Genomic DNA, 14,866 nt, shown 5'->3' with positions numbered 1-14,866 from the left:
GTAAGATCAGGCCCTAAATAAGAAAGCACCCTTCTTCATCTTATAAACACAAAATAAAAGCCATATAACAACACAAGACCTATATATAGCAATGTATTATTATCAGTCTGTGTATAGGTCAAAAGTAGCATATAGCCCTAACTCTTTAAATTATATTTACAGGGCCAAGTATTGCTCTGTTATATTGGTGCAAATACAGAATAATTCCACTGACTTCATTGCAATTTGGACAAACTAGTAAATCCATTACCAATAAGTAATGAATAATGGGAAAATGTATTTACAGACATATTCATGGAATCAGATAACTGATTTGATTCAGTCATATTTCTGCCCCTTTTAATTCATTTTCTCATGAAGATTTGGACAACTGATTTCTATGTAGATTAATCTTTTGGAGGTGCTGTTATTCATCTGAATTCATATTTACTATACATCTGAATGCAAAAATAATATCTGTGTGTAAGCAAGTGCTTTTGTTATTTGCTAGTCCATTTAGGGTAACCAGATAGGAGGTGTGAAAAATCAGGACAGAATGGGAGGCAATAGGCGCCTCTATAAGAAAAAGCCCTGAATATCAGGATTGTCCCTATAAAATTGGGACATCTGGTCATCCTAAGTCCACTGGTTCTCAAACTATGGCTCATGGATCATGGGTGGTTTGAAGAGCACTTGTGGGTACTCCACAGAGAGCTGCTGCTTCTTCTTGTTTCCAGCTACTAAATCACAGTAAAAGAAGCTAAAAATACATAATTTTCTATCATGACTTCCCATGGAAGTAACTGCTGTAGGTGTCATAGGGATGTTATGGGATTGTAAATGGAGGGAGGTGTCCACAAAACAATTTATTAAGAAATTGTCTACACTATGAGGGGGAAAAAAGAGAATCCCTAAGGAGATATACCATCATTCACTCTTCAGTGTTCATCATTCATTATTCTCCTGTTTAAAAGTTCATCATCCAGTCATGCAGGGGCGGCTCTATGTGTTTTGCCGCCCCAAGCACAGCAGTCAGGCGGCTTTTGGCGGCGTGCCTGCGGGCAGTCCGCTGGTCATGCCAATTCAGCGGTATTTCTGCGGGACGTCTGCCGGTCCCGCAGCTTTGGCGTACCCGCCGCCGAATTGCCACCGAATCCGCGGGACTGGTGGACCGCCCGCAGGCATGCCGCCGAAGGCCGCCTGACTGCCACCCTCACAGGGACCGGCAGGCCGCCTTCCGCAGCTTGCCGCCCCAGGCATGCGCTTGCTGCTCTGGTGCCTGGAGCCGCCCCTGCAGTCATGGATCAGAAACACCACCATGTGATTTAGGTGACCAACCACACATTCATAATTATCAGTCGTTACAATTCACAGGAAAACCACAGGCTGCAAGTTGTTCTGATAAATAATTTGACAAACAATTACAAATAATAACAAATGCAGGACATTTTTCAGGTAGTTCATTAAGAGACAAAATTAATCAAATAATTACTCACTAGAAATGATTCACCAAGATCGACTAGTAAAAATAATAACTTGTATTTCTGAGTTTCTAGATATAGTCTAACATCCATTAAACACTTTCATTTTTTAGTTTTATTACCGATTCCCTTCTTCATACTGTACCTTGGCTAGATGTTCTCCTAGTCCACGAGGGACTTCTCGTTCTTTTTCATTGTCGGTTTTGTTACCCAGCAAAAGGACAGGTATATTCTCTCCAGTTGCCTCCTGCAGAGCAAAGAACACAACACCATGCTGCACACAATATGTCAACATCATTAAAATATTTTAAAAAATGATTACAGATGAAGCAGAGCCGAGACCCACCAGGTGCCAACATGAAAATGAAAATACTGAAGACGAATCAGGCAAGTAAAGTGTTATTTTATGAAGAACTATATCAGGCAACAGAATTGGACAAAAGGAATAAAGGAGACATTCTGTACTAGAAATGCATTACCATCCTTGACATTCCTTGAATAACAGAACAGCTCAGAAATCATTCAGACGTAAACAAATTAATAAAAAAAAAGAAAGAAAAAGAAAAGAAATACTGTGCTACATAAAACCACAGGTATCTGACCCTACTTTTCCAATTAGATAGGCATGAAAACAACTGCATTTGGATCCAATCATACCAATCAAAGTACATAATATAAATGGAGATAATATATTTGATCAAATGTAATTCTGAAAAGTGGTAATATATATTACCAAGTAAAACACTATCAGAATGAGTATATTACCAAAAGTACACCAGGGATTAAGTATGCACATTGCCTGAGTTAAAGACAATGGATTTGGCCATATGTCTTGAACTCAGTGCTAGTTAACATCTCCCAAAATTAGTCAGTCAAGATTAATCAAATATGTAAAATATTGGAATTGAAAAGAAGGCCACGTTTCCTTATCAAAAGGAAAATTCTCTTCTAAAGCTATTTTTTAAAGTGCTGAATTGTTATAAATGTTGAATTGTTCAGAAAACATGTTAAATAAGGGCCTGGTCTTGCAAATACTTAATACCGGGTTTACCTCAATGGGGCTACTGACAGTGGTCAGGGCTACTGACAGTGGTAAGTATTTGAACAATTGGGGCCTAACAAAGCCAGAATAACACAAGGGCTTTAGGGCTGCAGTGTAGGGCCTCGGACTAAGGGGGGCCCCGCAAAAATAAATCCCTAATTATATATAATTCAGTGGTCACCAACCAGTCGTCGATCCTGGAGCCTCTTCCAGTCAATCGCGATCTCTGGGCCACTAAAAGTCCAGTGGCGCAGCAGGGCTCAGGCAGGCAGCCTGCATGCCCTGGCCCCACACCGCTCCCGGAAGTGGCTGGCTGCTGGCACGTCTCTATGGCCCCTGGTGGGAGGGGAAAGAGGCTCCGCACGCTGCCCCTGCCCCCAGCACCATGCCTGCAGCTCCCATTGGTCAGGAACCAGCCAATGGGAGCTGCAGGGGTGGCACTTGCGGGCACGGGCAGCGCACGGAGACATGCTGTCGCCCTCCTCCCAGGGGCATGCAGAGACCTGCCAACAGCTGGCTGCTTCTGGGAGCGGCGTGAGGCTATCGCAGGCAGGCCGGCAGCCTGCCTGAGCCATGAGTTGTCTGTGAGTTGTCTAAGTAGGCACTTAGAATCTAAACTCTGTGTTCTAGGTTGGAGTTTGAGTGTCGCTCACAAAGATATTGTTGCTGAATTTTGAAATTCTGTACTCCAAAGCATCCCACAGACAAAGCAAAAGTGTCACTCTGATAAAGTCCAGGGAGCTGATTCTTATCTGACAGACCTGAAGCATTTAGCAGTCATCCTACTCTGCAGGAAGGAAGTGCCTTTTTTGTATCATCCTTCTTCCCTTGCCTTTCTGGTGTGATGTAATAATCCCTGCTGTGCCACTGACTGGGAGCCGCCTGTGGTAAGCACATCCTGGCCTGAGCCTGCACCCCAACCCCCTGCCCCAGGTCAGAATCCCCTCCTGCACCCAAACTCCCGCCCAGACCCCGCACCCTCTCCTGCACCCCAATCTCCTGCCCCAGGTCAGAATCCCCTCCTGCACCAAACTCACTCTCAGAGCCCGCACCCCTCACCCTCTCCTGCATCCCAACACTCTGCCCCAGCCTGAAGCCCCCTTCTGCACCCAAAATCCCTCCCAGAAAGAAACTAATATAACTGCTGTTCTAAGGTAAGAAGCAGGCTATTTTGAATTAACTTAACTATATTCTACATGTTTTAAGACTGAAATGTAGCCACAGAATGGCTTTATGTTAATTAAAAGGCAAATTTAATATAGTGTTAATAGCCTCGATGCCATAATTGTGATCATTTTGTTTTAAATTAGGAAAAAGACTTGTATACAGGGGCCCCACAAAATCTAATAGCCCTGGGCCCACAGGAGAGTTAATCTGGCCCTGGGGCCTAACTCCAAAGTACAGTGGCCACCTAGTGGCCAATACAGATAACAGTGTTTCATATATTAGCATACTGTGCTTACTGCCATAAGATCTGAATAGACAATAGCATTTTTAAGTCGCAGGAAGCTCACTGGGGCAGGTACTATGGCTGGGTGTGGGCAGGGGGAGAAAAACAAGATATTCCACAGAATTTTTTTCAGGAAGCTGAATCCTATAAAATAAACCAGTTTTACAGCACTTACTGTGGATACCGTTGATTTACATGAGCAACCTATTTAAAATCTCCTAACTTAAAGATGTAGCCGTTGCAAAACTGTCTCTTATGAATTACATCACTGCACTGAAGCATCTTTCAACTCCAATGACAATGATCAATGTGTACTGATACAGGAAGCAGAGGAGTGCATGCTGGGAATTCTTTCCCTCAGATTAAGCCAGGTACCAGGAAAGATGGACATACATCCAATCAATGGTGGCCACTGAAGAGATATACTCCTTGAAATTTTAGAATGACTATTGTTTTCCTATAAAATGGAAGTAGGGCTTCTGTAAAAAGCTGGCTTGGCAGCTCTGTGAACTGAAGTCCTATATATAACAGAGTAATTGCTACAGCACAAGAAGTGGTAGGACCTTACTTCCTCCTTTTTGACCTGCCCATAACCCCCACCTGGAGGGAGCGCCTCAAGAAGTTAGAGCCTGTGGCCAGAGTAGTTTAGATTGAAAGCTACGTCCTCTTACCTCAATGCTCACCAACCATTGTTTGACAGTTGTGAATGTGTCTTTTGCTGTTATATCATACATCACAATGACACCATCGGCTTTTCTGAAAAACTGCTTGGTAATACTGCGGTACCTGCAAACAAGAATCTGTTTATAGTCCTTTGCCTTAGAGCAGTAGCAATGTGACAATATGATTACAGTATAGTAGTCAGAAGCTGTACACCAACCCTTCAGTCCTGCAGCACTGAAGATTTATACACAGGGATCTAGATAGAACATTTGCATTCTTATAAGCTCAGTTTGGGCCACAGATATATGGGCATGTGGAGCCAAATATCTTCTTAAATCAGGGCCCAGTTCTGCATCCCTTATTCGCATGTGTAATCCCTACTCACTCAAGTAGTCCTACTGAAGTCAATGGGATTACACACATGAGCTGTAACAACAGTACATCTATAGCTCTTTTCATCTATAGATCTTACAGTAATTTACAAAGGTGGTTAAGCTTATTACACTCATTTATAGATGCACAGTAAACGGAGGCATAGAAAGGTTTAAGTGGCAAGTCAATGGCAGAGATGGAAAAAGAGCTCACCATGTTGCCATACTAAGGTTTATTCACATAAGTAAGAGCTGGAGGACCAAAGCTTCATTTACTTAGCTTACATATGAATTTACATTCAGGGGACACATTTCTGCTCTCTGACGAGCAGAGTGGATTTTCTTCCTACTTATTTTACACATGAAACCTCCATTGTTATTGCTGACAATCCCACGTACTAGATGAGTGCAAAATTTGCAATAGAGTGCAGTGTAGATCTGAAGGGAAAATTGAGCTATACTGTGAAATATGGCGAGGGAACAAATGCAGTGCCTTCTGGATTTATCAGTCCCCTTTTTATCTACTCCTAAAGAGTTCATTCTTTTTCTCCTTCAGTGGCAATCCCATGTACGGAACTCACAGTGTCAATGACTAAAAGATCAAGTAAACAAAAATGTGCAGTAAAGCGTTTTGAAAAATCCTGCTGCTGACCCTTTCCCTTGTCTTTCTGTTCTTGTACTACCGATGGTAGCACGTATGCTCTGACCCATGCCTCACGTCCTCCTAACCTCACCTTGTGTGTCATTTCAGGAATTCCTCACTCCTCTATGTGAAAAATTATTCAGGCTTCAATTGAAAAAAAAAAAACTTTTCAATTTTTAGCAACTGAAAACTGCAATTTTTTTTCCAGCCAAAATTAATGTTTTTCATTTTTTTTGTCTTTCAATGAAAACATGAAACATTTAAATGGAAACAGATATTTTGTGTGTGAATATTTCCATTTTGTTAAAAAGTAATTTTCTGTTGAAAAAACCTTTCTGACAGAACATTTTCAACCAGCTCCGCTCCTTAATAGTAGCTTATGGGACTATTTCTTTAAGGGTATGTCTACACTACAGGATTAATCCGAATTTAGATCATTCGAATTTGGGAAACAGGTTGTATAAATTCGATTGTGCGCGGCCACACTAAGCACATTAATTCGGTTTTTAACCACATTAATTCGGTGGTGTGCGGCCACACTACCCCATTACTTTAACCACAGTAATTCGGTGGTGTGCGGCCACACTAACCCTAATTCGAATTAACAAAATCGATTTAGGCGCTACTCCGCTCGTCGAGGTGGAGTACAGAAATCGATTTTAAGTGCCCTTTAATTCGAATTAACTGGCTCTGTAGTGTGGACGGGTGAAGGGTTAATTCGGATTAACGAAGCTAAATCCGAATTAAAGTCGTAGTGTAGACCAGGCCAAAGAGTCTCTACAACAGGCTGGCAGTGTTTGCCTGAAACACCCCACCCTGTTAGCCAATATTGATCCTTCTGGGAAAGGATCAAAGGCCTGCTCTCACTTTCACTGAACTAAATGAGAATACGCCCATTTCTCCCCACTTTTGGGGAGCAGGATTGAGCCCAAGGCTGCTATTTTCTAAATGCACAGAGTAGGAGAGTAGAAAGTTAAGACATTTTCTCACCGTTCCTGCCCAGCAGTGTCCCAGAGTTGCAGGGCTATCTGGCTGTTATCCACTGTCACTGTTTTCACACTGTAATCTATACCTATAAACACAGCACAAGTTGTCTCAGGTTCATTCTGATGATCTGATCAGGTTCATGGTAGTTTAAGGTAATAGTGTCATGTTCAAACAAGCCACAAATATTTCTAACCTGTGTTCATTGGTTCAGAAGGCATGCAATAAATTCTGGCCTTTAACAACAGGTTGATAATAAGAACAGGCAGAAGCTTTTATTTCCCATAGTTTTAAAGTAATAACAAACATATTAAATGTAAATGTGTTAACAAATTAATTTAATTCACAAAAAGTCAGGATGAGTAAAATTTTCAAAAGAGACAGAGTGATTTAGGATCCTAAGTCCCACTGACAGTCAAGGTGACGTAGGCTGCTAAGCCATATAGGCACTTTTCAAAATGTTGCCTAGTATGCTTAAATAAGTTCTCTCTAGCTTTGATTTATACATTTCTTGGATATTTGTAATGATACGTGCTCTAACCATTAGGTTACACTGCCTCCTTCTGCACCATTCTGCTAAGATTGGCTCCTGCTAGACTGATGTCAATGGGAGTGTTGCCACTGAGTTTAATGGATCTGGTCCTAATGCCTTCAGTGAGTAATCAGAACATTCAGATGGATTGGGGAGGATGTTTCCACTACCAAAATCCAGTTTCATGGAAGTGGGTTTGAGTTGCATCTGGGTTTGTCAAGGTTTTGAATGACCAGCTGTTCTGCACAGTCTGCTCTGTCAGTCTTATCAGCAGTTCTTATTTTTGTAATGTTACTTTTGGTTTATCTGTATTTGCAGGCCAGCCAAATAACCCACTTCCTGGTGTGACTCACACAGATAATGAGTTACTGTTGCGCGTTAGAGGTTACATTTAAAAACTTGCCATCTAAGCTGCAGGCCACAACATCGGTGCCTTCCTTCTGGAAGCCCCAGGAAATTATGCATATAGTCTGAAGGTCTGACTTGTAAGTGCAACTGTTGCAAGCACAAGCTATGTTGGCACCAGTTAAGCACCCAGCTTTGTCAATTTATCGCTAACATTTTTCTCTTTTGCTCCGTACAAAGCTTTTTTTCCTGGAAAATTAGGCAATTATGATTTCAGTGATGGTCACAAATCTTATTAATCTTTTGGGATGCAGTGTGATCTAGTGCCTTAGTTACTAGATGAGAAGCAAGGAGACCCAAGGAAAAATCCTGGCTCCACTGAAATCAATGGGAGTTTTGCCAATGACTTCAATGAGCCAACGATTTCACCACTGGGTTCTAATTTCAGTTCTGCCACTAATCTGCTCTGTGACCTCAGGTAACACATCACTTCTCTGTCCCTTTGCTTCTCCTCTTTGGGACAAGGACTTTCTCTCACTATGCATTTGTACAGCACCTAGCACAACAGGGTCACAGTCTTGGTTGGAGCCTCTAGGTACTACTGTAATCATCATCATAATGTTTCTTAAACTTACCTACGGTAGCAGATGTGTTTGGGGAAAAATGGCCTTCACAGAATCGCCTTAAAAACGAAGTCTTTCCCACACTTGAATTGCCCACAAAAACAATCTTGAATAAGCGATCAGGGGCAGAGTATATTCTCTCTTCCTTCAAACAAGCACAAAAGTTAGTTGACAATTTAAACTCTAACTCTGTTGCCTTTTCCAATTTGTAAAGACTTAAAGATGACCTGCAAAGGGGGAAAAATTGAGGCTGTACCCTTCCTTCTTGGTGACTTATGAAATAACCTTACGAGCTTTTGTCTGGTTGGTTGGGTTGGTTTTTTTTTAAGAGTTTTGTTTGTTTTTTACCTTAATGATATTAGGAATGTCCAGTCTGGCCTCCCTTGGTTTTAGTGGAAGACTCTGTAGAGTTCTTAGCTGTGAATTGTGAGCCTTTTTGTCACATAACAGAAAGGGTGAAGTATTGAATTTTTATCAAAGTTGTATTTTTCCCCCAAGAATTTCTAGCATCTTTGAGCTCAATTTTTTAAGTCAACATAATTTTCTTTTTAGTCCAAAACAGAAAAAAATACAGCTCTCCTGCTGATTTTATAAGTCCATGGCCTTAGCAATTCTATCTGATTCTCAGCCAAATTTTGGGGTCCAAGCCCCATGTGAGCTGAAACAAAAAGGTTTGCATTTACCCCTGCAAGTCCAAACCAACAAGCTCTGCACAGCTTTGTTCAGAGCCGCCCCACACTAAACTTTATGCATATCATAGACTGTGTGTCTTTACCTAGAGAACACAAGCAAATTTATAAGCTGTTTTATAATTTGTATTGTCTGATTGTGCTCTCAGTTGCTACTGGTGTAGATCCAGGAGCTTCCTGATTTACACCAGTATAAAATTGGTATAAATGAGAGGAGAATCAGGCCCGGTTAATTAAGCTATTAATCTTTGGCAGGGTGAAGGTGATAACCTCTTAGCTTCTCAAGTATGAGAGAATTTTCCATGTTTTGTAGATTAAACTGAGTGGGGATGCTGGAGAAGACTATTTCTGCTCTATTTTAGGTACATCATTATTCCAAAATCCCTTCCCTTGTATTTTCAGCTGCAGTGGTTTAGGGAAAAATGGAGCAGCACCAGTGAGTTTGCAGTGGGGGCCAGAACCATCCTGATGCTCTAGGACGGAGAGGCTGAAGGGGGAAGGCGAGGTGGGGAGCATGATACTAATTCTGTAGAAAAAGAGGCCGGGTGATTCCCCCTATAATGTAAAGTGAGCACTCCAACATATGCACAAGGGTGCTGGGGGCTGGCCCAGATCTTCCAGCAGGCAGCCTGCCTGGTGTTCCCTTCAATGCAAGGTAGAAATCCAGCCCACCCAATATTCTGTACTGCTGTGAAGAAAATACTGAATTATCCTGGGAAAAAATAGTTGTATTCGTACTAGAGAAAAAGCCCTCCGCTGTGTCCCTTAACTGTAAGAAATCCATTCACCGGGGTCAACATTTGGAGCAAATATCTAGCTAGCTAGCTATCTTCATGTGTTAGAATAACAGCCATTGTTATAACTGTGCAGAGATCTCTTATCGCATCGCCCCCTTATCCTTTTAGATTAAAAACTCAAACTGCATTGCACCTTTAGGCTTTTAGCAATATGCACGCTTCTATATATGTAAGGCAATTTCTCAAATCTGCTGAAAATCACCCTGAGCCTCTATCCTGTTTCCAACAGCAATCATCATGGTGTGTGTGCGTGTGTAATCTGGGTGCTGGGAAATAACATTCACACACACATACACACAGACAGCCGCCCACCCAAGCTTGAACTGGAAGGCCCTAAACTGCAAATCTATTAGGTCATAACAATAGCTCAGTTAGCCAGCATCAAAAATCTCGTCCTCAGTGGCCACACACAAATTGGCAGAGTTAACAGCCTGAGAGCACCATTGGGTCTTGGCTCAACCCACCTATTGCCCAGTCAGCCATTTCCCTATGAGATGCATCTGCCCCACTCATGAGGGAAACCTACCTTTGTAATCAAACATATGGCTCCAATGCCACGTCTAAACTGAGCATAAAGATGAGCCTCTTCATCCCCGGCTGAATACTTATGACAGGACTAAGCCATCCAACAGCTATTGTTAGAGATTCCAGCCATGCAAGCTGCAAAGGAGATGCAGCTGCTAATGCCTCAAGCTGGTTTTTGTTGAACTCTTGGCTTCAGATGACTCCCTGCTGGATGCACCTGAAGTCTAACTCTATGCCCTGAAAGGACTGACCAGTCTGTCCTGTGGGCAAAATGTCTTCCCTCATCCCAACGTGGGAATCAGCCACTGCTTGGAAACCTCTGATCAGCAGAAACAAGTTACAAACTCTCCCCAGATTATTAGATCTTGAATTGGAAAGGTACGTTGCCATATGCTATTGGAATATAAATTTCTCTTAGGACTACAATATGGTCTCAGATTTTGATCTCGATGTCATGTGCTGTTAATGACCTTCCTATACACAGCACACAACCAAAGTCACATATGTCGGTTTTTGGCAGATTTAATAGAAATGTGTGGGGCGGAAGGCATATACTCAATGGACCTGATTCCATCTTGTTGGAGCAGAGAGGGGAGAACTGTACCTAACTGTGCCTGCCTGGCTTGCGGCTCCTAAGGTGATTTACCAGAGGGAGTGCAGACGATGGGCTTTGGATTGAGAGCATAATTTTCATCTCTAACTGGGTCCCCACAAAAGGTTGCCTCAGCACATCCTTGGGCACTCTAGCTACAACATCCCAGCCAGTGCCACCCGCTTTGAAGATGGGCTGCCCAGCTCTGGGCCCTTCAGCAATGCGGAGGTTGCTGGCACATTGCACTGCTTCAGTGCCCTCTCTGTGAAACTATCCATCTGTGCTTGGGACATGATAACCCGGGAACGAAAAAGACTCATTCATTTCTAGAAGAGAACTGATTTACACAAGCTCTACCACCCTTCTGATAAGGAGCTCTCAGAGTTGATTTAGAATGTCAGGTGATTAGGGAAACTTACTACCAGCGACCCGGAGCTCTTTGTACTCAGTGCAGAAAGGGCTGGGACCACAGAACGTATCAACATAAGGGTGTGAGACTTCAGGAGAGCAAACTCTAGGGAATTAACAACATCTAGGTCTCGATGCTCCCCTCCCCAAGGCAGAGTGGAGAACAGAAGGGTTTCACTGTTGAGAACAGGACGTGGGTGGCCTTAGGGGAGGGCTATATGACTACATGGTATAATTCTGCCCCCATAACATAATCATCTCTAGACCGTGCATGGCATTTACATTGAAGATCCACCGTATAGCATAATATGGGATAAAATCGACTGGAGAAGGAGGGGGACAACCACTCTTCAAGGCACATCCCCCGGGGGGACTCCTTGAAACTTATGATGCAGTGGCAGGAGCAATTCCTCCTTTGCAGCTTTAACAGACTCCAGAGGGAGTCTGCATGCACAGACAGCAGGCTGTAGGGGCCCTCACTCATGGAACAACAATGCCCCCAGCCCTGCTGCCAGTGCTGGTGGGAAAAGCCAGAAGGGAAAGGGAGGCAGAGTCCTAGCAGTGGATAGCATGAGATCAGAGTGGCTGGCCGCTGCAGTTTAAATGCCTTGACTGTGCCATCTCTGAGGCTATGGAGAGGTCTCCCCAGGGAAGAATGGAAAGTTCCATTGCTTGGGAAATGTAAAGCTAAACTAGAAAAACAAACTGAAATAGACTTCAGGGCCAGACTGTGGCTGCTCTGAGTAGGTGCACAAAGGGACAGGGGACGCACTAAGAGTATCTAGCCCTCCCCCCACACACACCTTGTGCCTCACAGGCCGGCTCTGGTCACACTCGCAACCTCTAGGCTCCACTCAGTACAGGGACTGCTCACTGCTAGCGCCCTGCCCGGGGTGGTAATCACCTTAAAGGGAGCAGGAAGAAGACAGTGTCCTGGGCCCCCACCCTCCACACTTGTCAGCGGGCTTGTTTGACCATACAGGGAAACATGTGTTGCAGCCTCTTATGAGATATAGCAGAGGGCATGCTCTCTGCCCTGAACCATGCTTCCCAGGGAGCCTGGTAGGTGAGGAGGCTCTGCGTGACCTCCAGTACTGGGGTTGTAGGACTATAATGGGACAGTGCTTTACTGGAAGTGAGCTGGGATAGTATATAAAAAGCACCAGTGGAGCCAATTTAATCCCTTGGGTGCACATCAATAGCTGTCACTGATATTAGTGGATGCCAATGTACCCATGTGAGTGCAAAATTTTGGCACAGATATTCATTCTAGATCCTAGAACCCCCAGCTGAGGTTGGGGTCCCATTGGGCTAGGCACAGTACAAACACTCAGCATGAGGCAGTGCCTGCCCCAAAGATCTTACACTCTAAATAGACAGGACCGACAAAGCCGTGGGAGGGAAAACAGAATCACAAAGAGGGGAAGTGACTTGCCCTAGAACAGTGGTTCTCAACCTGTGGGCCACTTGCAGCCCAATCAGCACACAGCTACAGCCCATCCTCAGGGCCATACAGGTAGTTAGATGCCGCCCACATCACACATTGTGGGCCACAATGGTAAATAGTTGGGAATCACTGCCCTAGAATCACCCAGCAGGTCAGTCACACAACTGGGAATAGAACCACGATCTCCTGAATCCTACCCATGTGGCTGAGCCACTAGACTGTGCTACTTCTTGAGTAAAATTACTGCCTCTCTTTTCTAAAATACAAAGGACTTGAGAGAAATCCTGAGCAATCTTAATATTTTAAGTTCCTAGTATCAATTTATTTAAGAAACCAGCTAATAGATTTTCCAATTGTCATTTACTGTCACTAATAAGCTAATTCTCTGATTTAAGTCTTTAATATACACTTTCTGACAGCTAACTAGTGCTAGGACATCTTACTATTATTTAAGTAGCTAGTAAATTCAGTAGCTTTCTTCTGTAAAAGGTCCACTTGATCATAAGTGAAGGAAAGATCCAGCTGTTCAGAGTAAGTAATACCCAGTAATTGAGGATACTTCTATTTTGAGAACAGTACAAAGTACCTTGTGGCTATATCACATTAATGATCTAAATAGTTTTGATCAGCTTTCCTTTTTTTAATGGAAAGGCATTTCTCTACCTAGGTTATACTTTGTAACAAAGTGCGCCAATTATAACAGTTATTATGTAACCATGGCATCATTTTATGATCGTTTTAAAGATGTGCATAGTACCTCTTTCTTTTAGAAGAGCAAGCTATATAATTAAGACTGAGTATACCTATTTTTCCATACCTTAATCTTTTTAATATATACTTCAGGAATCAAGCAATGGATGACACTTCATAGCTATACTAAAATTAGCTAGTAAGCTACAAGGGAGTGAGAATCTGAGTAAGGTTTTTGACTGCAGAGTTGCCCTTTCCTGGATATTATTTTATAAAGTCTGGACTGTGCACACAATTCAGTTTTCTGATATGAACATTAATGTGAGAGTAGAGCTAGAAAATTTTTTCTGAATTTTGATTTTTCAGTGAAAAAAATTGTTCTCATTTTGTCCCAAAAAAGCAGGGTACATTTTTCGCATAAAGTTTTGCAAAAAAAAAAATCCCATTTTTCCCCAACAGCTATAAAAACTTGTTCTAAATTTAATCAAAATTTCAAATTTTGACCAAAAAAAGGACAAAATTTCCAGGTATATGGTCACAAAGCTTCTTTTTTGTCCAGCTCTACCCTTTAGTGGATCCTCTAGTCCCATTTCCCAATATCATCATTAGGTCTGATTTCAATGTTCCTAAACAGTCCCTTATATTTGGCTGTCTGTCTCGTCTCCACTTTGAACATATCCAGTGAGATTTTTCCATAATCACCTTTAGTACCTTGATTTGGTGCTGACCTGATTATGATCTCATAAAGATGGTAAGAAATGGCCTCATGCAATTATACAAAATGTATAATTTAATTCACACAATTGTTCGGTTCCTCACTATCATAATTCTTGGGTATATTTTCAGCTGATGCCTGGCTTCCCTGTTTTGCACCTTCAAAACGAATTTTAGGCACAAATCTGCATTTAGGTACCTTATGCAATCAAGTAGCCAGAGGCCTAAGTAATCAGATTTGCATGAACAAATCAATTAGAGGTGTCAAAATGTGCATCCAAATTGTATAGGTGGAACTTGTGTCTACAAAAGGGAAGCCAAATGATTTTGGCTTGTGACATTAATTTATTACATGATACCCTCCTCCTTCATTTAAGGTAAGTTGTCCCCTTACATTTGATTGTGTTTCTTTCCCTACTGGCTGCTCTCTGAGAGACAATGGTGTGTGGTCTAAAGCTGTCACAATTTGCTTCTCATCCATTTCCTTTTCTGGGGAGACATTGTCATTTTCTTCTGTCCACTTGCTGTACTGCTTCTCAACTGGCATCTCAAGAAGCTGGGGTAAGGGATCTTCTTCAATGGAGATTATTCTCTGCAGTTGTTTTGTTTGAGTCATGCCCCCATTAGTACCATGGTCAGATTCTGAAGAAAGATATCCATTCAAACCAATAGAATTCCTCCTCCTTGTTAAGTTATTGAAAACATCATCTTCTTCGGAGGATTGGCTAGATAAAGATCAGATATAAATAGGTTACAAAACAACATTAGGCCTAATTCTTATCTCATTTATATTGGTGTAATTCCATCCAGTGGAGTTACTCCTGACTTAAATTAATGTAACAGGATGCACAATCAGGTCCATTACACTATCTATTATATAGAGAAGAGTTA

At 42.3% G+C, this 14,866-nt stretch overlaps 1 protein-coding gene across 1 annotated transcript in view; it reads right to left on the bottom strand.

The window, feature by feature from the left end:
• Window positions 1-1,578: 1,578 nt before the first annotated feature.
• Window positions 1,579-14,866, bottom strand: part of CRACR2A (calcium release activated channel regulator 2A) — a 64,396-nt gene continuing 51,108 nt past the window's right edge. The window contains exons 11-15 of the mRNA XM_029911669.1: window positions 14,370-14,700; window positions 8,126-8,258; window positions 6,620-6,701; window positions 4,624-4,738; window positions 1,579-1,707 (exon numbers count right to left, since the gene is read on the bottom strand). Of these exons, the coding sequence (XP_029767529.1) occupies window positions 1,579-1,707; window positions 4,624-4,738; window positions 6,620-6,701; window positions 8,126-8,258; window positions 14,370-14,700 (790 nt within the window). The remainder of the gene's footprint in view (window positions 1,708-4,623; window positions 4,739-6,619; window positions 6,702-8,125; window positions 8,259-14,369; window positions 14,701-14,866) is intronic.

Source organism: Terrapene carolina, unplaced genomic scaffold, assembly GCF_002925995.2.
Source record: "Terrapene carolina triunguis isolate 2854851 unplaced genomic scaffold, T_m_triunguis-2.0 Scaffold112, whole genome shotgun sequence".
Taxonomy (NCBI): domain Eukaryota; kingdom Metazoa; phylum Chordata; order Testudines; family Emydidae; genus Terrapene; species Terrapene triunguis.
Note: the sequence above shows the minus strand (reverse complement) of the source record. Positions and strands in the feature narration are given on the sequence as shown.